The following is a 25,391-nucleotide window of genomic DNA, read 5'->3' on the forward strand; positions in this document are numbered from 1 at the left end:
CTATACGATGGGTTGAGTGCAAGGAACCACTGGAACCAGACTGTCATGCTTGCTAACCTGGTATTTTACCTAGCGTGTATGGCACGCGTCCGATTTGAGACCCAGGAAGAGGAACTCGCCAGCTGGGACTTGTGCTAACAAAAGCCCACTGATTTGTTTGGCAAGCCTGTTGGCCACCAGCATGCCACGCAGAAAGACCTTGCGTGGCGAGTCCAGACTTGCACCGAGTCCTATGGGACGTATATTTAATGTGCTTGCACTTGGTTGCACTGTTGAGAAAAAGATGCTGGAAGTGGGAAAGGTTGCGCCCATCCTCAAAGGAATTGTGGATGTTGTGTTTACTCTCGTATTTAAGAGCTCATCGGCAGTGCAGGACATCATTACTGAATGCCGCCGCTTCAAACTAGCCAAAAGCCGTCACATTGTTCAACACTCTTGTCGCCTTCGTAACACGGCTACATCATCTACTTGCGAGGACCTCTGTCTCCTACCCGTGCCGGCTGCATCCGACTATTGTGCGCATCATCCGTCGGGAGATTGAAGCTGCCTCCCCAGTTCCTACCCAGATTCGTGCCCCAGACAATTCCCACATGACAACAATTCCCACATCTCTCATCCAGGCCATTGGCCATTGTACAGCAAGCACTGGCCAATGCCGTACTCCATTCCCTTTGCGCAGTCAACAGACCCAACTACCGCTCATCCGGCATACCCGATCGACCACAAAGTTTGCACGCTCGTCCTCGTTATCGAAACCCAGAAGAATGGTACACTTCTGATAAGTCTTATCTGCTTATGCTGTGGATGTGTTGGACATATTTCCTGCCATTGTCGCAGTTCTTGAAACTTAGAGCCTTGGCCAAGCTTTCAAAATACCTGGCGCCCGCCTGGTAGTCTTCACCTGCCAACATACATAGAAGAAGACAACACTCCTACATCTCCGTCCGCACGACCAAACCATTCCCCTTCGCCACGCCCATGCCTTTCCCACTTGCCTCTGCCTCGTCGCTTTGTCTCCCTCTTACTCCCGCTGCTGCTCAGAAAACTAATGGGTGCAGCTCCAAGAAGTGAGCCTGCCATGACGACCCTACTGAAATTCTGCTTACACTGCCTGGCCATCACAACCTCATCAGCGTGAATGTGCACGGTATATGTGTAATAACACTGACTGGCACAGGAGCATAAACTCTCACTGATCGACACAGTTATGAACTTGAACCTCCGTATGCACCAAAAGAATGTCCTAACTCCTGCCTCACTCGCTGTCGTCCGCATGCCAGCTGTCACTGCGATGTGTTCAGCCTGTGTCACTGTAGCCAGAGGCCATACTTCTGTTTTATGTCTTGCAGCAGTGCCGACACGAAATCGTTTTGGGCCTCGATTTTCTGTCGGCACATTCGGCTGTAATTGACTGCTCTGCAGGTGTTGCCCAACTCGCCCTACCGTATCCTGTTGACGCGCCTGATCCTACGCCGAGTTGAATGTTCCACTACTTACGTTCGCCTACCTCACCGAGTCGTAACCTATATTGTCATTTCACCCGATCCACCTGTGGCAGGATGTCGCATTCCCCCACACGGTGGTCCGTATGAGAGACAATGCCACCTGTCTTCCTGCGGCGAATTTCGGTCTCTGCCCTTAAGTGCTACTTTAGGGCAAATCTCTTGCAACCTTGGCCCTGGCTTACAACTACCATATTTCTGCCTCAACTGGTGACACTGCGTCCCATGCCTCTGTTGTTACGAGTCCTAAAACCTGACTATTAGAACCTTTCACAACAATGATTGCTACTGACATTCTGACCCATCCTGCGGACACACTTTGTTCTCTCGTCTCATATCAGCACATTTTCTATATTGATAATTAGCCACTGGTTCAAACGTTCGTTGTGAAACATCGGATACGCACCGGCAACGTCAGCTCGGTTCAGCGACGGCCCTACCGTGTCTCCCCTACTGGGTGCCAAGTCATACAGAAGAAAGTCAACAAGATGCTTACCCGAGATACCATTGAGCCTTCTTGTAGTCCTGGGCTTCCCTGGTCATGCTGGTCAAAAAGGACAGCTGGTGCTTCTGTGTCGACTAATTGCATCTTAACAAAGTAATCAGAAAAGGATGTGTATCCTATGCCGCAGATACAAGACACCCTCGATTGTTTATATGGTGCAAAATATTTTTCTTCGATAGACTTCTGCTTCGGTTACTGGCAGATTGCTGTTGATGACCTGGACCGTGAGAAAACCGGTTTTATTACACCTGATGTACAGTAATGCCATTCTGGTTATGTAATGCTCTGGCTACATTTGAACATATTAAGGACGCTTTCCTTCATGGAGCATTGTGGTCATTCTGCCAGTGCTAGTTCAACGATGTTGATCTTTCCACCAACTTCTGCCACGCACCTCGAGCATCTTTCAACAGTTCTGTTTTCCGCAAGGTTGGGCTTCAGCTTAATTCATCAAAATTTCACTTCGGCCACTGGCAACTTACTGTGCTCGGATACCTTGTCGATTCTTTTGGTGTCCATCCTGATCACAATAAAGTTTCCACCATCAAGAATTTCCCTTTGCCAACCTGTGCCAACAATGTTAGAAGCTTAGTGGATCTCTGCTGATACTTCTCTCTGTTCATATGCAATTTTGCCAATGTTGCACATTCTCTCGCAGACCTTCTCAAGAAAAATGCGGCTTTTGTCTGGGGTCCGGAACAAGCTACTGCGTTCATTGAGCTTACCGTGCTGCTCACTTCACCACCAGCTTGCCCATTTTAACATGACTGCTCCAACAGAAGTTCGCACTGATGTCAGCAGTCATAGAATCTGTGCTGTTTTGGCTCAGCACCAGTAACGTTGCAACCGTGTTATTGCGTACGCTAGCCATCTTCTGTCCCAAGTGGAGCGCAATTACTCCATTACTGAATGCGAGTGCCTTGCCCTCGTTAGGGCAGTGGGTAAATTTCATCCCTACTTGTACCAGCTGGCCATTCACAGTTATCACCGACCATCATGCCTTAAGGTGGATTTCATCCCTAAAGGATCCTACTGGACGTCTTGGTCGGTGTGCTTTGCAACTCCAAGAGTACTCGCACACAGTTATGCATAAGAGCGGCCAATCGCATGAAGAAGCTGACTCCCTGTCATGCCATCCACTAGACCCACATGAGCTTCCCAATAGCTGCGAGTGTATAAGACTGTCGTGTCAAGGGTTCTCATTCCCCGTTATGCTAAAGACAGATGCATGGTGTGTTGATGAAGCCCAGTTGATATACCTGCGTGCTGTCGCTTAGTGTTTCAGAACGTCGGAGGTGAGCAACGCCGTGATCCCTACTTGCGAGACATCATTCTCTGGCAGACTTCTGAGACGCCTTTCTCTTCTCTGCGTGTGTTTGTGCTGCTTGTACCGTTCTTGTACCGTATCTTGTATCTCGTATCTTGTACCGTTACAATGTGCAGCCTGACAGTCCTGAACAGCTTTTGATTATTCCCACACATATACATCAAACTGTCTTTGCACAACTACACGATGGTCATTAAAACTTCTTTCTGGGCGAGTTGGTGCATACTTGACACAAAAATTGTTACAGTGCAAACACATGCAACCACAAAGTATCAAGGACAAGACACAAGCGCTGTTTTTTTTTTGACTGTCAATTAAATTTTATTGACGGAATACGGATACCTTATATAAAGGGAAAGGCAGAAGTGAAGGGGGAAGGGAGTGATACAATCGGGGGAAATGACAATACGCATCGATGAACGAACGTGCCAGCAGTCGACGGAATCGGGCGCAGAAAAAACAAGAAAACGAGAAACTAGAAAAACACTAAAAAAAGGCGAGGGATACTAACATACAATAAAATCAGTAAGCAGTCGCTTCCAAAAAATGAAACTCTGCAGCAAAGCGATACAGAAGGGGTGCTTGCACACTTGCTGCCATATTTGTGTATGTGGAACGCTTCCAAACTGATGCGTGTCGTCGCATTGGCACGCTTGCCAAGAATCTTCGTCTCTCCCAATCGAGCCTCGCATCCTGTGCATTCAATTACATGTGCGTACTTGTCCTTTAAGTTACTTAAATTTTGGCCATGTTCCCCCAAGCGTTCATTAATGCAATGGCCGGTTTGGCCGACATAAGCCTTTCCACACTTCAAGGGAATGGCGTAGACCATTTCTGTGGAACACTTAATGAACGGCTTCTCATGGTTTAGCTGACAACCTCTTTTTTTAGAGTTGCAGATGCGGGGGCATAACTGCCAGCTTGTTGGGTGCCGAAAAAACAACGGACACCCCATGCCTGTTGGCTACCTTCTTGAGACTGTGTGAAGTCTTGTGCAGGTACGGCACAACCAAAGGCTTGCGCTTGTGTCCCGTCCTTGATACTTTGTGCTTGCATTTGTTTGCGCTGTAACAATTTTTATGTCAAACACGATGGTCCTGCCGCTGGTGACCTCGGCGTCTCTAGGACATATGACCGTGTTCGGCATCGCTTCTTTTGGCCCTGTATTTACCATTCCATCTGCTGTAACGTCGCTTCCTGTGAACAATGCCAGTGCCACAAGAAACCAGCAGTACTCCTAGCTGGCCACCTTCAACCCCTTGATGTTCCATCAGAGCCATTCTTTACGGTTGGTCTCGACCTTCTTGGGCCTTTCCCACTATTTGTCTGCAGGAATAAGCGAGTAGCAGTCGCTACCAATTACACGACCTGGTGTGTAATCACTTGGGCTCTCCCAACCAGCTGTGCAGCCAGGATTGCCGACTTCGTATCTGAAGACGTTATACTTCACCATGGAGCTTATCAACAGCTCCTCGCTGACTGGGACCGCTATTTCACAGCAAAGGTTTTCCAGGACACCTTGCACTCTTGCGCTATAAAACACAAGTTGGCAATGGCGTACCACCCTCAGTTGAATGGCCTCACGGAGTGTCTTAATAAAACTATCAAAGACATGCTTGCGACATATGTTTCTGCCAACCATCATGACTGGGATGCCTCTCCGTCCTTCGTAACATTTGCCTGTAATTCCTCCCAACATAACTCGGCAGTTTTTTCTCCGTTTTATCTCTTGTACCAAAGAAATCCCACGCTGCCACTTGACACGCTACTACCTGCTGTTCTTGACACGTCAAAATATGCCCGTGACGCCATCTTCAGAGCTGTAGAGGCATGCCAGAGTGCCCACCTGTGCTTTACTCTTCACAGAAAAAGCAACAATGTTCCTATGATGCCCGAGACCGTGATGTCCACTTCAAGCCTGGTGATATAATCCTTTTTTGGACACCGTCGTGGTGAGTTGGCCTTTGTAAAAAGTTGATTTTGCCTTACTCTGGCCCGTACAGTGTCTTGTGCCAACTGATCGGCATCGCGTATGAAATCACGCCTTTCAATTTCACCATGTCTCGACCTTCCACTGACATAATCCATGTCACCCACCTCTCAAATACCATTCAGACAATTTAGCAAGCACTGGGACAGTGCCTTTGCCAGTGGGGATCACGTTACCAAGTGTTGCCCGAGGCGAAGCTGAGGACAGTACGGAGGACAATGATGCTCGCTGATGTTGCCCGGGCTGTCTTCCATCTCGTATGCCAGTGACTGCGTTGTAAATACCCTTTAAATATATTTTAAACCTCTCTTCTCCCTGTAACAATATGTTAAGAATGTCAATTGATGCATTGCAGGAAGCTCTTATAAAGATAGAGATCTGCGAAACTTTTCAGCAGATACATTTCGTACACCTGCTGTACCGCAGGCTTCTATGGCGACACATTGTTACATTGATACCAAAATGTTAGGTCGGCAACAGCTTCGTGAGCCTGGACTACCATGGCAGGTGAGATTTCTTAGGCCTGCACTTCACTTTCCTTCAAGTGCCCTGTTTGATTAAGCCTGTGTTAGCCCCTGATTTAAGCCTGTCTTGTACCCTGTGGCATAACCCACAATGGGTGTCCGAATAACCATTGCTGGAACTTGTGCTTAGTCGGTGTGGCACAGTTGGCCAGACTCAGTTTTCAGAGGTTCGTTTCACAAAGTCCTTGGGTTGACATACTTTTACACTTCATTTATCATTGTCGTGAAATTGTGAGTTTATTTCTTGTTTTGTAGTGGTATGAACGGTGGCAGCAGTAGCAGATGATGCAAGTGCTGTGACAGTGAGGGGATACCTGATGAAAAAGCGCTGATCTTGTTAGCGCCTGTAGCATTTTCAATACCAAAGTTGGAAGCGATCCAGAATATAAAACCGTGACCAGATTTGGCACATCTGCTCACTGCTTCTAGCACAGAATATGTGTTGTGCATAAAAGATTTTTTTTCTTTATTCCTTTTACAGCAATAAATGCATAATAGAAAGTTCAAGGACATATTGAGAAGTTGGCCTAGCGACAGGCTTGGCATGCTATTCCAGGCGAGATTGTGAAGGATGAAAGAGATCTAGTGAAAGGGGAAGAAAAGTACTCGCACATTCAAGCACACGAAATGCACTAGCACAAAAGTTATGTATATTCTTTCTTTGAGACCTGAGCCCTACAACAAAGCTTTAATATCATGAGAAGTCAACAAACTAAGACACCAAGGAAAACATAGGGGTAATTACTTGTACTTGCTGATTGAATTAAAGAAATGATGAATTAATGGCAATGAAAGTGGATGAAAAAACAACTTGCCACAAGTAGGGAACGATTCCATGTTTTCGCATTAGGCGTTCAATCAACTCAATCAGCAAGTACAAGTAATTACCCCTATGTTTTCCTAAGTGTGTTTGTTGGCTTCTTATATGATTAATAAAAATCGGGCCCCTCGGTTAACCCACTTTCTTCTTGTTCTGACATAACAATGCTATAAGTGCCTTAGTGGGGTGTTCTTCAGAGCCAGGACAACGCCAGGACATGCAGCTCAAGTTGTGTGTTGCGTTACATGTTTAGGGCATTCCTCAAGACAGCCCTTAAAGTTTTGAAGTGTCAGCAAATACGAATTCAAGCCCTCGTCAACACTGCAGCAGGGACACTGGATGCATGTCTGGTTGACCTCCCGACCTTTCCTTTCTCTCTTTCCTCCTCCCCAGCTACCTTGTAGTCTGTTGAAGCTATTTGTAATATACTGCTTTTGAAAGTGAATAATACTGGTTGAACAAGGGATGTCACTGAAGCCAAGGGCAGCAACTGCTTTCCTTACCATCGCTTTAATTTATGTGTAGCTCACTCTCTCTCCAGCCTCAGTGGGGGAGAAGGAGAATAAGATGGTGCAATCTCCCTCACCCAGCTTATCCCCTCCCAATGAGGGTGGGGAAGAGCGAGCTGCTGTGTGTGCATAAAAACCCTACTGAGGAAAGCAGTTGCTGCCCTCATGAAGACTAGTCTGCTTGTCAAAACACTGGCTCCAGCCGCACTACTTGTTCAACTACTGCTCATCACGTCGAGCCTCCGTCTTCCTGCAAACTTCTGTCTTCCTTGGACTGCTTTTTGCAAGACATTGTGGCAGTTGCTACGATGTCACCATCCAACATTAAAGTATTAAAATGGCACACGTGTGTATTTGCATTCACAACATCTTTAGTGCATTATAAAAAGCAAAGGAGAGTTCTTACATTTGGCAGGGCACTGATATCTTGAACAGTATGGTACTGCACGTTTCACCTACCTGGCATGATGCCAACATTCTTGGCAACTTGAGTGACATTGTACTTCCTCACATGCAACTTGTGCGCAAGCTGCACATTTAGAGGCCCCAAAAGCGTGCTTTCACGGAAACTCATTCCAAGCCCAAGCAATCCGAGTGGCACAATATGCTGCACAGCAATGCACATCTTTTATTCAGAAAGCTCCACGACATCACTGTGATCAATGTACATTCCAAGTAACATGCTGCATTAAAAAAAAAAAAAGTTTCTTTGCCAAAGGTGTTGTACTGCAACTTTTACCATGCCTCCCGATTATCTTTGTAATCAAAAGGTTCACTTCAGTTAGACCAGATTGAGCAACTCAGTGTGGTTAAAGTGACATGGCTATTACAGCTCTGCTGAGTTGTCCTAAAAGTGCTGCCTGATATGCTTCTTCATGACATTACACCTTCTTAAGAGTGGCCTGTTGGGTGAGTTGGTACATGGCACTTTGTAAGGGCGTGCCAGCAAATGGAAAGGATACTAGAGAAAAAAATTGGGAGGCAAGACACATCTTCCTGTTCCTTTCTCTGTGTCTTGCCTCACGATTTTTTTTTCTTTGCATCCTTTCCATTCGCGGGAATGCCCTTACATAATACACCTTCTTGTCACAGGGTGGCTGGCTAGTTCCCACGCAGTACGTTTTCATCTTCATCAGAATAGAAAAGGAACGCTGGGAATTATTAGACATTTTCTTTCAAACACATCTAGAGATAAGGTGGCTACTGTCGCAGCAGCAGGTGCACGTGATGCTGCTAACATTGTTGCCCAGCGCATTGTGGTCCGTGGGCGAGAAAATCAGCTGCTACCCCTTTATGGACAAGTGATGCTATACAAAGAGAGCAATGCAGTACACTCGTGTTTTGAGTAGACACGAGAGCCATATGAGTGCACAGTTGTAGCCTCAAGCAAGCGCGTTTCTGCGGAACTTGGACACTTCTTGTGGCGAGGACGCACAGTGCGTAACACAACACTGTCAGGTACGTGGAGACTTGTTCAACTCTTGGACAGTCGCCCCAATGCACATCAGCTAATTGGCTCACTAGCTAGACAACAGCGGTGGCTGGACAAATTAAGTAACTACGCAGCTGCGCCACCAAACCGCATGCTATGTATTCGTCACTCCATTTACACAAAAGCGCACAATTTCTTAACAGTGTGCATACAAGCGTTTTTCCCAATACCTTATGCAAACCATCGCAAAATTGTTAGTACAACTTTTCTTGTTGGCTATGCGAGACAAAAATGTTTTTCAATACTTCAGCTATAAACAATAATAACAATCCATTTTTGAAAAGAAGACTGGCATCAGCCGACTAAATGACATAGATCGATTGAACAGTGATGTGAGCCAGCAGGCTCTTTTGAGAAAAGCGCTGATCGCTGATGGATGAATGCCTGAAAAACAGCACAACATAGTTCAACATGGCAATGTTAAAACCTGTAAGCTGGAAGAAATCAGCTCTGACAAGACTTGGCAAATTGCAGTGCATAAGATACTACAGTTATTTATTGTACATCACCATGCAAAGAACGTACATGATTGATCTGACTGATATTCGCATCCTGAAATCTTTCACTGCAATAACAAAAAAATAAGGAAAGCAAAGTGGCAATAACAACAAATTAATGTGACAAAAATAAAGCAGTCGGATCAAACTGCCATGAACGGTTTTTCATTGCACTAGAAATTGCATGATAAACATTATACAACACAGCATGTCTGCTTTGGTCACCTGTGTGACCTTTCCACAGTTCTCTCGGGAAATTTTCATCTCATAAACTGGCTTCAATACAAAGGCAGTGGATATTTTTTATGTGCTATCACTCTGGTCTTCGACTAGATGTAAACATTCAACTAAAACTCTTCGGCACAGATTGTTGCCATGCAACCCTGCTGCACACCACCTTTGTCCATGCCTGCCCAAACTGCGATTACAGATACGTGACGTGCCTGCAACTTCAGCTTGCAAATTGTCACCAAACGTGAATCTACAAACAATAAATATGACACGCCCAAGCAAATGGCGTCGGCACACTCACAACAATGTACCATCATATGACTGCCTAAAAGCAAAATACTTCACATGCACCCTCCACGACAGTCATAATGAGTACCAATATAAAGATGCCTATAAAGACATTTCTTTTTGTACACATTGCACTGCTAACCTATGTAAAAGATAACCACAATTTATTTATGCAAAATATATTTTGTGAAATCAGCACTGGTAGATAGCAAAATTCTGGCTCTTCAGGTGAGTTACTTCAAAAGCAGAAATTAATTGCATGAGAACTGCAATGTTTGTGTAGTCAATTAACAATGCTTAACTATTCATGGTAACTTTCTTACTTTGGGTCAAATGTTACCATTGCAGAATTGAAACCAGGCAATAATTAAGTGATGTACGCTTAGGAAAATCCTGAGATTATCACCATTTTTAATATGCCAGTCCTTAATATGTGCTATGAAACACAATAGTGTCCCAATTAGTTTTGTCTCAAGATGCAAATGCTGGACTTTTTGGAACAATAGTAAGTAGAACACTAATGTATTTTATCCAAGTATATCCTTCGGGAAGCTATTCTGGAAGCAGGGGCAATTACCTCAGCACTTCTTGTTGAGCATATGTCCTCATTAATGCTTGGATTCAATTTTGCAGTTGTAACATATAGGCCCTAAAGTTCTAAGCTACAAGTTAATACTACAGGTATAATACAAGTTAATAAAGTTGGTACTTTGTTTGGTTATCCAAATGAATATCAAGCTTTTCTGTGCAAACATTTTCTGTCTGTTCAACTTTGGTGGTTAAGACAGTAGGACTTGAAGTTGTGCTCCTTGACGCACATTTTATGTGACGTTTAGTGCTAAAGGCACATTCATTTCATGATAAGCTTAGTGTAAAACATGCACTAATCAACTGGAAATTCAACAAAGGCATGTTTCCTATACGGAGAGCCCATATTTCAGTGGGTTGCCTTAAACTTCTTAACTGAATGTGTTGCTTTCTTGCATCATGGGCGCAACATGCCATCACCTTCTGCACAAGAGAAAGCTTGGTTCTTGAAGAAGACCTTCACGGGGACATATACAATGAATTTGCAAAATATTATGCTCTGAAAACTATGGAGCCAAGTGACGCTATACAGTAAATGGCTTGCACCGAGTAAACTGCAATGCAGTAGGTCGCAGCCCCATTATCAAGTCCTATTGGATGCATCTGCAGAGGCAGTTGCGGAAGTTAGCACTTGTCCCAGATCTCAGCGTTGTATGCTGTGATAATTATGTAAATAGGCGAGGCAGCTTCTGCCAGTGTCTAGTGTCCAAAGTAACTGCCTGGTCCATGCAAATCACAAACAGATTGGAAATAATGCAAGTTTAATGCTCAGTGGCTTTAGAGGGCGAGCGACGCATCAGAGAAACTGAATGCCCCCTCCCTAATCGCCGCAACTTACCAAACAAAACTTCACCCTTAAACTTCGTAAAGGTAACATTCTTAGAGTTCCAGCGAAAAGTCATCACCTTTCGTTTACAAGCATTAGGTTGTTGTGTGCTATACGTAGCCCAATTTTAAAGCAAACTCTCCTGGACTTTCTCGACTGCGTTGTAAAATAGCTCACACTTTAAAGAAAAGAAATTGAATTACATGCCCGATGGTGGGATCAAACCCCCAGCACAGCAGCCCAAGACTCTAACCGTCAGGCCACAGTTGCACGCATGCTTCTATCGTGCCAACTAGCTCCTGGAGATGTCACACTGGCCAGCGAGTTGTGTGGGAGCACATTTACGCGCGGCAGTTTCATGTCAAAGACGCAGGAATGAAGTGGCAACATCTGTGGCATTTCACTGACTGCTTCACGAAAGCATCGCTTCACATAGATTCCAAGATGTGCGTTGGATCTGCATATTTTCTTTTCCCCTATCAGCTTTTCACCTTTTATCTTCGAAGCGATGACTTCACTGCAGCAGAACTCGCATGCAAGCAATATATGCAGTGGCACAGAGCGCAACGACTTTTAAGGGGTGAAATGGATCTTAGGGGAAAAAAAAAAAAAACTTAAAATCTTTATTTCTCAAGTTGTGGCGCTGACATCTTGTAGAGTTTGTAGATGTATCTAACTTTATGCGCTTATTTCAAATATGAACTCCATTATTGTTTACCTAATTCGGTTTAAATTATATGAAATTTTCTTTTACTTGTAAGCAAGACAGCAAGAGTTGTGAGGCTTCGAAAGAGACTTCCAAAGAGAACAGAACTCCGAGTGTCAACTTCCAAGTCCTGCAACTCTTGTTCTAGGTTAGCTAAAGCAACAAGGTTGGTCTTGCTGTATTTCTTGAATCATGCCGAAGCCACTGATAACTTCTCCAGTCAAATCTGAATAATTGATCTCTTGCAAATTTTGCTGAACATTATATTAGGTAAATGAAACTTCAATCACATTATGAACAAATGATATAAACAAAAATGGATTCCATATATTTGAAATGGGCATATAAAATTACATTTGTCTACAAGTTTACAGCGCCGTAACTTAAAGAATTAAGATTTCTAAAGAATTTTTCTGCAAGAGACAACTCCCCACCTAAAGAAAAACAAATCTATGCTCGTGCTGAAGAGGTTCAGAAGAGTTCAAGTTTGCAGAGTTGGATGTTACAATGAATTTTCATGGTCTCTTATATTGTGCTAGAGAGATAACGCTTCTTGTAAAAGGCAGTTAAAGGGCAAGCTCCTACAGCAAATATTTTGATTCTTTGGTACCATGTTGCTGACTTAGTAAACTGCCATAGTTTGCCAGTAAGTTAACTTAAACTCAACAACTTTACAGTATTACGAACAGGTCGGACGAAACTTCTTTGACCAAGTTTTCCACTACACAGTTTCACGACTCGTCTGTTGAATTCATGCATGGGGTGCACGCAAGCATTACTGGTAAAACACAGCACACTTAACGTCACATAATTTAGAAATAACAAAAAGCCTTAGTTTAGATGCTGGGTTTTTGGCACGGAAACTTCTCGTAGGTATACATCTGCCTTCCTTGATACTTACTTTCATATTGACCTGGTTACCTGCGAGGGATTACTGTCTTGTATTATCGTAGCAGTAACAAATACACAAGCTTGCAGTTTTGTTTCGCAGGCTTATGCTGAGAATTATTGTTGACAAGAAGAATTGCATGACGTTTGTGCACAACGCATGCAAAAAAAAGCAGAGCACGTGTAGCAACCCATGCGTGCAAGACTCCGGTGCCAATTGTCCAACAGTGCAGGCTACAGTTTTCCAGCTGGTAATTCAGGTGGCTAAGATAAAACACGAATGAATTCTGTTCCAAGTCCAATGTGCTCCCCTTCTAGCAAGCCAGAGTTGATGGCTATGTCACAAAGCTTAGATATGCATCCCTGCAGTAGCAGTTAGGCACTGCGTAGCAGCTGTTCCAACAAAATGTTGCAGAGGCTTTTAAATATAATGGAGGGCTCTACATGCTACATGAGTGGAATCGGCCATATGCTGCTACTGAGTATTTTTTAATTAGGCCTGATAAGTTGTTTGGTTTAAATTGATTTAAAGACCATCGTCCCCTACAACTTAGTAAATGATGCCATGGTGAATAACTGAAAGGTAGCTTAATTACTCTTGTACAAAGTGCTGAAAAAAAGTCAACTTTAGAAAAGGCCACAGGTAGCAACTTAAGCTGATTCTATTTATGTATAGCCCACCACTATGTGTCTTTCAAAATTTGTGGCAATATTTAGTTAGTACAGCTAACATACCTACTGATGCTACTCATCCATTTCATACAGAAAGAAGCAAGGAACATCCAACAAAAGGTCCACATTTCATATTGGCCATATGCACAACATGCAAGACCCTGTATCATGAGACGCACATGCACCCACACGGCAAGGGCACAGCCTCAGTGCACACAATGGACGTTTCAGTGGCTCAAACAAAGTAAGAGTCGCAAGCGAGATCTTAAGAAGCAACGAGACTCGTAGGACGCAGGCACGACAGATGGTTGCCGCAGCTGTGCTGCTAGACACCACTGAATGATGTGCAGGCTCGGCTGTTGCAGACACATCCCACGATGAAGCTCAGATCTCTGTTGGCCAAAATGCCATCACTGGTGACATCAGAAACCTGCGAGGGAAAAATGGCCAGAAGTACAACTTTGCAGGTGTGGTTGTTTCAGGCTGTCCTAGCTATTGGCTCAAACAAAACCTCTGTTCCCAGCTAAACACCAATAAATATCTGTGGGACATCCCATTTAAGTCGTGACGTCTGCAAGCAAAAATAACATGTTTCAAAGAAGGATCCTGGATGCTCAGAGAAAATGTAGGGTGTGCTGTTTACACAATCTCTTAAAGGCGCCCTGAAACACTTTTCTAACAAATCAATGAATGGCTTCACTGTTAAAGGACGCTGCCTCATGAATCTCCTGCCACGAAAGTTTTAGAAATCCTTCCAAATATAAGTGGGGTTACACATAGTTATTAGACGGCCTCAGGAGCCTCTTCTACAGATTGGCAACATTTTCTTACCATGTGCGAAAAGTGTTTTAGGGCCCATTTAATGTCAAATATTTATTCAATCTGACCCATGTTATGACTGATTTATATACATATTCATGGTACATGTACACGTGCATCATGCACACATCATGCGTACATGTGCACACGTATACTATCGTGCCTAATACAGAAGCCAGTGACCAAGAATTTCATCAAGTTCGATTTTCATAACATAGAAAAAACAATAAAGTGCAGAAATATAGATAAAAATCTGCTTATGGGGCAATGCACTTGTTAAGGCTGTGGCTGAGTGCTGTTCACAAACGAAGATTGAACCCATTGATGAGGTGAATGTGGGTTTGCCAATTCAAATCTGGCCTGCATTGTAGTCGCTGACTTGGCTCAGTTTACTGGCCAGTAGCGCATGGCAATTCAAGTTGCTGCTTGTGTCCATCAGGGGACTTTCAAATACTACATCCATTTGGCTGTAGCTAGGTCAGCCTTGAATGTAGGTTAGCCCCTTAAGATAAGAGCCCACATGGCCATAAAATAGAATGTAGATGAATCCCTGTTTCTAGGAGAAAATACGAACATTCTCACATGTGCCTTTATTTTGGCAGTTCATTCACCTGAACTTCACAGGCCAAGATCAAAGGCATGATGTCAGATTTTATCACTGTCAGGTGCTTTTTCTGCGATAAAGACACGAGTTGAATTTTGTGGTGGTGAGGAGGTTTGGTGTACCCGGTTACAGTTGACTGTGTTTGATCACGATTGTAAGTTGACGCCACTAGTTTCATACAATGTATTTTGGAAAGAGGGTCAACCCATTATGAAATAAGTACACTATTAAAACTCTATTAAACTCATGGTGCACTGCGTGATGGTTTGGTAGCCAAATTATACTTTAATTTTTTTGAATTCCTGAGTATGCCATGAACAGTTTACACTTGTGATAACTTCCACAAATAATCAGTGGTTTCCTAGGAATTTAATTGAATGAGGGTCGACTGCACATTCCCCACCTGTGTCGCCGGCATCAGAAGTCTGTGTGGGTGCTGCGGTGATACTGGAGGTGCCACGACTGCCGGAATTTACGCGAGCACACGTCGCACTGGAAGGGCCGGACCCCCGTGTGGATCTTGACATGCCGGTTGCGGTCACTGTTGCGTGCAAATGCCTTGCCGCACACACCACAGCTGCAAGCAAGAGCGCACTACTTTCAAGGCTAGCGCAAGCGTCCTGCAAACGCAGAGGCACACCACGACGCTGTGAACTAAATGCTTTACTGGCCAATTGAAAGGCAGTGAAAATATTTTCGGTATGTGATGTCACACAAAGGTTACCCACCTTTTCCAATAGGTCTAGAGCCATCATTTCAATATACAGTCAAACGCCTTTATAACGAAGTCTCTTGTATGTTTGCTTTGTGATGTGCTTTTGTTCCCAAGAGTTCTTTAAAACCCCACAATTGCAGGTCTACAGCTGTGCATGCGGGTCCCATTTCCGAGCCTGGGTCTGGGCCCGCTGCTTGCAGCCTAAGCGTGGCCAAGGCTTCCTCTGGAGGACAACAAGCCCGCCTAGCCCGGCCTGGTATGAAAGCTTCGAGGCCCACATCCAGTGTGGCGCAGCCAGACACTGTGACCAATTTTGTTGCGGTGACCAAATGGTATTTTTTTTTTAGATTAAATGAAATTTTATGTGCAATGTCAAATTAGGAGCTAATTAAACATACAAAGTTTACTTTATTCGGAAGACACACAATCGCATCATAGGTTACCACACAAAAACAACAAATTGTCCAGCAACTTGAGTTTCAAACAAATATTTCAATTTCTTCAGACAAATTCTGCAAGTCATGCTCAAGGACCTTAGCGTCCGTGTTTCGGGCTTGAGTCGAGCTCTATATGTCGCCCAGCCCGCCCGATAAAAGGATATGGGTCACTCGTGCCCAGCCCAAGCCTGAGTCAAGATAATGTCAGGCTGCCCGAGTCTGGCCCATCAGCCCCATTGGGTATGAGCGTTTGAGTTACCTGGAGCCCATGAATGCCTCTACGCTGGTAAACTTGATGCATGGACAAAATAAAAAGGATACAGTAAGTGCATTTACCATATTACATTCGGCTAGGAGGCAAAGCATTATGAGTTGTCACATACAGTACTTCTAAATTGTCAATAAAGGTTTAGTGACTGGTCAAGAGAAGTTTAAACATCACAAAGTAATACAGTGCCTACGAGAGACACTATAGGGGTGGTATCTGGACCAATTTGGACCTCCTGGGTATCTTTATTGTGTACCAAAGGTTTACGACACTTGATCAATTTTGCATTCTGGCACCGATTAGCATGCATATGGGAACTGTACCTGCAACCTTGTGCTCAGCATCACAATGCCATGACCACTAAACCGATGTGCTGGGTTTCAAAGGAAAGGAGATCACACCAGGACTGCAGAAGTCTGTGGGCAATTAATATGCCTCAACGTATAGGTATTACCATTTTTCTGTAAGAGCATGTTTTTCAATATTGCACTGTCCTCCTGTTACGATGACGTCCCACTGGTGCTTGCCTACACAAGACCACATGCAATTGAAAGTGTCAGAGCCAGCTGTTGCAATCCTGTAACCTCAGAAGTACTGCTCACAGTCGACACTCGATGGTGCCGAACGTACGCTGAGTACGTGTAGCTACCAAAGAGGCCTTGCAACACTCCTCAGCAAATCGTCGAATATAGTTTGCTACAAGATGTTACACAGACTCGCAGTTCTCCTGTCATAAAACTTTTTTCCAGCTTGCTTTACATCCAGAGAGCCATCGAAAACCAAGACACTTTTGTCACCTTTGCAGTACTAACCTTGTATAAAATACTCCTAGCATGCCGGAGGCTAAGGCTCCTGCTCGACCAAATGACAAGCCACCGACAGAAATGCAGCAAAACAGTTACACCTCGATACAGCTGAATCAGTAAAATAGGAAATTTGCTTCATTATATCGAAATTTTGTTATAATTCAATATTTTATTCAAATAAGTACAGTCGCCGAGGGATTTTTCTTACATGGAAAGGGCCACAATATCTTCCGAATTATCAGGCAATCGGAAAAAGCAAATATAAATAAGCAAAAAAAACAATCATTTTGTTGAATTTGAGAGTTGGCAAAGCAAAGCGCTTTTCGATTTTTTTTTCTGGCAGCGCCTCTTGCTTTAATGCATCTCTGAAACCCAGCATTGTGCAACGTCCAGCACGAAACGTGCGAGAAGACAGTGAACAATGCCATGCCATCTGAGCTCGCCCAGTCCTTGCACATGTGGCAGATTACCCCTAAAACAAGGCACGCCAGCTGCATGTTCACTCAGCCATGTGCAACCATGGCTGCACCAGAAAAGGAGATGTGCACCAACCTATCCCTCGCTCTTCTTCCCCACATCCCCTTCCTGCCATGGCTCACGCTTCATCACATTATCGCGTGTTCACTCCCCTTCCCCATTTCCGCTTGCTCGCGCAGGAAGATGGCAGTCATCAAGCCACCATACTTCCTGGCTTGCTCTCGCAAGCTTTCGCTGCTCCCACCTAAAGAATACAGCGCGCGATGCGCTATAAGATCTTATTGCACTTGGAAATTATACGAAACATGATGCTACTTCGCTTCTGCAGTCACTATCCAACCTGCAATGTGCAATTTGAGAGGTACATTTGCAAGCAACCGCGTGTCATTGAGCCATTTGACAGTATGCATTTGCACAGAAGTTTCCATTTGCCGTCTCAGTATTTCTACGTGGCAGCAGTGAAATTTTATTTATTCAAATCGTGTCTAAACAAATGTGTTTTGCCAACGTAAAAAAAGTTATAAAAGTTAAATACTTCATTTTGTTATATTGAAGTTTGTTATCACGAGGTTTAACTGTACATCATTTTTTTCATTGCTTTGACGTTTTGCTAGCTGTTTACTTTCTCGTTGTTGAAGCCATGATTATTATCATAGTCATGGCTGTAGTTGTGAAACAAATTATCTGCTTCATGACAAAGTGGCATCACATCTTGTATAACGTCATGGGGTGTACCATCCATTGCGGTGGCATAGTGGCTCTGGTGTTGCGCTGCTAAGCTCGAGGGCGTGGGATTGAATCCCGGCAGTGGCAACCGCATTTATATGGGTGTGAAATGCAAAAGCGCCCATGTGCCATGCACTGGGTGCACGTTAAAGAACCCCAGGTGGTCAAAATTAATCTATAGTCCCCACTACAGCATGCCTGCCTCATGATCATATTGTGGTTTTAGCAAGTAAAACTTCAGAATTTAATTTTAAGTTCTTTTTTGGTCATGGGGTGTGCCTAAATTATGGTGTGAAGGTTTCAGGAAGCCACAATGCAGGACATTGTCTTTTTGAGTCAGACTGCATCTTTCCCTCTGTGCATAGGAGGATGATCAAGTGTTCATAATTCTGGCAAGGTGAAAAAATGCTGTTCACATAGCATTCCACCCGCATTATTAACAGGATTCTTGTGCAGCAATGCAATAAATGGCTCTAGTTGGTATATGCCCATGATTATCTTGCACACCATGTTGCACAGAAAACAAAAGGAACAACAAAAATTGAGTGACTGAAACACAAACACCAATTGTGTTTGTGTTCAATACAAAATTTGCTTGTGAGTTCTGTGTACATCCCATCTCTCTCTCTCTTTTCTATTCTGTTGTCCAGGTTTTGCCATGCAGCCCAGTAAGGCTGTTTGTTGTACACAGCACAGATAAAGCCCTGTGGTATGCAGTCCCACCTGAACGGTCTGTCCTTGAGGTGCTGTGTCTGGTGCAGACTGTGTTCAAGCCGGTCGTTGCAGGCGAAGCGGCAGTAGCGGCATGCATAGCGGCCCCGTCCGCGGGGCAGTGGCCTCTCACTGCAACGGTGTGCTCGCAACTGGTCTTCCGTCACCAGGTCCGTGCCACACAGTGAGCAGCTGATCCCCTCTCGCTTGATCAGGTCCGCAGTGGACGCTGCGGCTGGCTTTGCAGGGCTGTCTATCATTTGAACAAGAAAGTGGCAGTGGTCAGCAAAGAGTAGATTGGCTTTTGGTTGAGCCTCCACAATATTACATGGCTACGGGCATCATCGAAGTGAATGGAAACCTTAGAATTGAAATACTTATGAAAAAATAAGGATGATAACACTGTTGGAGGCTAGTAGAAATTGAAACAATGAACACATTGCTAAAGGAACAGAGTGACATGTGCCTAAGTAATACGTTAGGCCGAGTATTCACAAACAAGCCTCAACTTGAACCTCATTTTTTAACTGCGCCACATGAATGTGACACACACAGCGCTTTTCCTCAACTGCCGAAGATACAGCACTTAAACGATTTCCCTGGGTGAACCTTACAATGAGACGAATTGGAAACACTCAAGTGCATTCGAATAGACCTTGAATGCCAAGTTATGAAATTTTCACTAGGCAATCATCATGGAGTCTTGTCGAAGCACAGTGGCCACTCCGCTCGAGGGTGGCATTGTCATATCCGCTTTATTGAACTGAGTCAAGAAGACAAACTCTTTAGAATGTGACAGTAACTGTCACAGAGATAATCGCAACATATCTGGGCTAGGTAATGTTCGACAGTTCTCACATGAACCATCTAAGCTGGCAGAAATGTTTAACCAAACCACCAAACAGTGATTGCTTTCTAAATGTCACAGTGAACAAGAACAGTGGAAGATAGCCTATGTTTTTTTTTATGTTATCACTTGTAACTTCACTAACTGCATAGTTGGGACTTGACCTTTTCTACAGTTCTCCCACAACAGGCCAACTGCTGAGAAGTGAGCACAATAAATATGCGGCTACAGAAACACATTCACTAAGACTTGGAGAAGACTGGCAAATGGGCTACCAGTGCTACTAGGCTATCAGTGCTATATATGGACATGTTAACTACGAGTCAGATGGGAGAAATTAGAATGACAGACGTCAAATTTGTGCCTCTTCACAGCAAGGAAACTTTTTTCAGTAGGAAATGTCCAATTTTATATTCGGTCACTGTTCTTTTCTTTTTTCACTTTGCCTTGTCAGTCACCAATGCTTGCTCATGTATTTTGGTGTTCAAATCATTCCTGATATTGCCTGCCCACCTCTTTTTGCAGTGATCTCATTTTGTTTTGCCACTGGAGTCATTTAGCTACTGTTTTCTCCTTGGCAACATTGCTACCACCTTCTATAACCATGTGACCAAACCTGGCCTCCCTTTCAAACCTAGGCTGCAATGTCGACAACTCTGATAAGAACAATGACATTGTGAGCCACAGGCAAACATCCCTTGCAAAAATACATGCCAGTAGCTATTTTCAAGACACCCGATTTTGATTACATCACAGTGGTAAAAGTTGAATAAGTTGGTTCTGCTGCACTAAATGGCACCATGAGGCACGATGAGTAAGCCAGCAGCAAGGAACTGAACTGGACAATCCATAGGTCAGATGCCCACACTTTGCTGGGTGTGTGGCTGTAGAATTTTCCATCCATCTCACCTAGCACTTTCTAGCGATGACAAACGTCACCCCTGTGCTCAGTTACTCCATTTCACTCATAATCACCACAAGTATGTAAAACACCGTCTTCTAGAAGGGCGAGGGTCTCTGACAGAAACACTAAATTATCATTAGCGTGACAATTTGCTCCACATTGCAGTTCACCAGTGAAAGTTCCACGCTCTGCAGCAAACACTGGGCAGTCTAAATGTGACAGCTGTTCTCCAGATATAATAACTAGTCATTTCAATCTCCATCTTTTCCTGGTACTCCAAGCATCCACTCGTTGTTTCAGCCCCTTGCATCTTGCAAATGTTGCTACATCAGCAGGCCAAATGCGACGACGAGCAGTGGTTTCTTGTTCAAGCAAACGCTTCTTGAACTTGAAACAGCACATACAAGTACATCATCTGCAGTCCTGTGCACCTAAAAGGTACAAAAAACCACAACACATCAATCTAAGAAAGGCTTTACACAATATGCAAGACATGACAAAGTAACTTTCAATAAAGTAACTGACATCACACAACTGTCAATCAATGCAAACAGAAATAACCAATCTTGTTTCTCTTCAATTAGCTGCTTCCTTCCCATTTATGTATGCTTTGCTTTACAGTGATTTTCTTCAACTTTGCCAGTCTGACTTTGTATGTCTCTGGTACATTTGGCAGAGACTGTATGACACACATGGGAAATAATGTGTGAAAATAAACTTTAGCACTTCCCTTTTCAGTTCATCATCAAGATATCCAACTTTTTTTTTGTCAAATGCTATGATTATGTGTTCTTTAATTCTCTATTTGCCACTACATCAAGAGCCAACCAGCCATAAAATTAAGCACCATGCAATATTTGCTCTAAATGATGGTTTCATAATTAACTACAGGAACATATGACATAGCCAACATGACATAAAGTCAAGGTCACCAGCACTGCAGCTACATCTCACTTTACAAAGCATGATTTTATGATAGAACATTCGCATTGCAATTTTTGTAATGAGTTCATGAAATGAGAAACTGACTGTGATCATAAGGTTAAAAGAGATATGTTTTCATTTGCTTTGTTTTTTGACTGGTATACAACTCTCTAGCAGACGAACTAAAAAAAGAGTAACTTGAAGAAAGTTTATTTCTCTTCAGCAAACTTTTCAAATAAAGGTAATTTCTGTCAAGCCTGTAACATGTAGTATCATTTATCCTTGATCTGGTTCTGTAATAGCGTGCTAACAACTATGTGCTCTGTAATGATGATCTTCACAATTCTGTTTCTGGATCGTACAGACCTGTAACAAAAAAGAAAACACATTAGGCATGTTGAAAAAAACTAGAATGCCATTTTTTTGGTGCATATCACACCCACAGTTTGACAGAACTGACTGGGTGACAACAGAAGATCAGGCGAAAGAAAAATGGTTAATGGCACCAGAAGCAGAAGTTCACAGGAGGGTCACAAAAATTGTTTGCTATTGTGCAATCATACACCTTGTCGACACAACGAACAACCTAGTATTGTGAGAATAAATGTCTCCAGCATTATCACACTGCAAAGACTTTGTTCTATATTTTAAAGAAAAGTGGGAGACTGACGAACGCAAACATTCCTTTTCTTGCTTTAGACATGACACAATGAAACACATGACTGCTCTGATGTGGCGCCTATCCTATTATTGAGATTCATTTGAATGCAACTACACTTTAAAACACTTCGAGGTTTGCTCCGCTACTCCAAACTAATTGGGGTATACAAGTGCTATTATAAAAGTTTCATTCACTTGCACATTATCAAGTAACTTCCAGCAATATATATATTGGCATTAGCAACAGCATATGTGGAGTATAAAATGATAAGAGTAGTGGTTGCATTCCCCTGCTTTGAATACTGTGCACATAATGGGTAATCGAATCGGAATGTTTTTATAAAGCATTTAAGATCTACTAGTTATTAACAGTGTTTACAACTTCTTAAACTGTAAACGAAAAGCTACCGCCAACGACATATGAGAGTGTGGAAGCGCACTGCTGAAGTTCTGACTAGCTGGTCTGGAATATGCATCAGAAGGAGACGGGCGCCCCCAGCCGATGAGCACTCTGGCATGCATGTCCACTAGGTGGACACTTACAGAATACCCCCCTTGATGTAAGCAGAGGGCTGGGACATGATAGATCTGAAGGCAAAAAGGCATTTATAATGACTTGATGAGCACAGGGTGACATACACTGAACTGTTATGTTTCTTAGGAACCCTATAACCACAAGAAATGCTGCCTCCATTGCCTACATTTCATGCCATGTTGTGTCACGTGCCTGGTTTCTCGAAGTACCAAACTGACATTATTCAAAGTAATTAGAATACTATTACTATATAAAAAGCTATATGGTAGAGAAAGTTGAGCCATATTTTTTTTTCTTCTACTCTACCCGACATGATTCGTACAAACCCACGTCAATTCTGGAAATGCATCAATCCTAACCCCATCAGAAACATAACACTGTGTGACGATGATAATAATCCAATTGAAGATCATGACGTGGCAGAAGTTTTGAGTTTATCATTCAGCTCAGTTTTCACCCACGAACCGGATAATGAATTACCCGATTTCCCTTCCTTTAACTTTCCACCTATGCCGGGCTTCATCTTTGAACCTGATGGCATTGTCAAAATAATCGACTCTTTTAAATTAACCGCCTCAGCTGGTGTCGACAAAATTAATACTAAAGTGTTAAAAAATACAAAACGTGCAACTAGCACCATATTGTCTCATATCTTTCAGCAATCCCTTTCATCAGCCATTATACCCTGTGACTGGAAAATAGGCAAAGTCATCCCAGTCCCCAAAAAAGGGCCTTCATCTTCTTGCCATAATTATCGACCAATATTTATCACATGTATCACTTCTAAACTAATGGAACATATAATTTTCTCTCAAATTATAAAATTTATAGTATCCGTCAACTTCTTCCACCCTAACCAGCATGGCTTTTTAATAGGCTTGTCTTGCAAAACACAGTTATCCCTCTTTATTAACGACCTTAGCTCTAGCATTGACCTTAAGCTCTTGACAAAGTTCCTCACAAACGACTATTTCTAAAACATTCTCGTCTCAATCTTAACGAACATGTTTTTAACTGGATATGCAGCTTTCTCACTAATCGGCAGCAGTTTGTCTTTGCTAATATATGTTCATCTTCTTATTCCTCTGTTATATCTGGGGTACCTCAGGGCACCGTCTTGGGCCCCCTTCTTTTTCTCATATGTATATTCATGATTTGCCTGCTAACATATGTTCTAACATCCGTAAATTCGCTGATGACTGCGTTATCTACCGGCCTAATAATAACACCGATGACATTTTGTTTCTTCAGTTTGACATTCAGCACGTACTAACCTGGTGTAATTCATGGCTAATGTCCTTAAATGTGAAAAAAACGTCTCTGCTATCATTCCACCGACGTCACTCACAACCACCTTCAATATACCTAATCGGGAATGCAGAAATCGCTTCATTATCAACTTACAAGTATTTAGGCATCCATTTGACATCTTATCTAAATTGGTCTTTTCATATTTCACAGGTTACTAATGAGGCAAATCGTGTCCTTGGTTACTTTCGACGAACCCTGCGACTAGCACCCCCATCAGTGAAATCCCTTGCTTACCCACCGTCCCAAATAAGAATATGCATGCGCGATCTGGGACCCTCATCAAAATAACCTTTCCATTAGTCTTGAATCTGTACAAAATCGCTCAGCTCCTTTCATTTTCTCCGCCTACTCCTATCGTGTAAGTATAACTGAACTAAAACATAATGCGCATCTCACAACTTTAGCGAACCGCCGAAAAATTTCCAGATTGTGTCTGTTTCATAAATTATTTTATCATCCATCTCTGAACTCCATTATCAGTCCCGCCCATCGCATTTCAAATCGCACAAACCACGGGAAGGCTGTCTACCCGCCCCCTGCTCGCACTTCTGCGCATCTGTCATCATTTTTCATGCATACAGCAAGGGACTGGAATGACCTGCCAAACGCCATCGTTGATCAGATCGACTCGTCATTCAGATCATCCATAGAAGCAATGTACTGCTGAAATTCCACCCCCTCATGTAATACCCCTTCAATGGGGCCTTTGAGGTACTAATAAATAAATAAATATTTGTAGATAAGCTACAATAACGTATATTAATAAATTGATATATAACATACTTGGCTTATTATTATTATTTTTTTGCATTATATGAAGGTTCCAACCCTCAATACCTTGTTGTCATGTTTAACTACGGCAACAATTACTAAAGTTAATCTACAGGAATCGCAGAGTTTCAAGGTTTCACCGACAACATGTCCTCGTCTTTGTCGACACTCAATTCGCTTTGTCGCCCCCATCTTCCGCAGTGAGCGACAAAGATCACAACCAGGCCAATGACAATACTGCATGATACAAAATACGCTGTTAACTCATGAGCTAATACACTGGCAAGTGCCAGAGAATAAAAAAAAAAGATTGATTATAACACTTGCCTTCATAAACTAGATTCAGTTTCACTATATCCACAAATGTGGCTGCACCATGACATCACGATGCACAATAACTTCCCCATTTCTTGTACTGGCTGTGGCTGCCACGCAGAATTAAGCGCAGCCAGAAAAAACAAAAAAACATGCAGTGCTCTGCTTATTTTTTTATGAATAACATCATCACACC

The 25,391-nt window shown here is 43.2% G+C and overlaps 1 protein-coding gene across 1 annotated transcript; it reads right to left on the reverse strand.

The window, feature by feature from the left end:
* Positions 1–7,782: 7,782 nt before the first annotated feature.
* LOC135908688 (gastrula zinc finger protein XlCGF17.1-like) lies at positions 7,783–23,648 on the reverse strand. The gene is made up of 3 exons (XM_065440544.1): positions 18,941–23,648; positions 15,192–15,365; positions 7,783–13,795 (listed from the first exon to the last, which is right to left on the reverse strand). The coding sequence occupies exons 1-2, from the start codon at positions 19,186–19,188 to the stop codon at positions 15,206–15,208; spliced, it is 408 nt and encodes a 135-aa protein (XP_065296616.1). The 5' UTR covers positions 19,189–23,648; the 3' UTR covers positions 7,783–13,795; positions 15,192–15,205.
* Positions 23,649–25,391: the final 1,743 nt, after the last annotated feature.

This window comes from Dermacentor albipictus, chromosome 3, assembly GCF_038994185.2.
Source record: "Dermacentor albipictus isolate Rhodes 1998 colony chromosome 3, USDA_Dalb.pri_finalv2, whole genome shotgun sequence".
Classification (NCBI taxonomy): Eukaryota; Metazoa; Arthropoda; class Arachnida; order Ixodida; family Ixodidae; genus Dermacentor; species Dermacentor albipictus.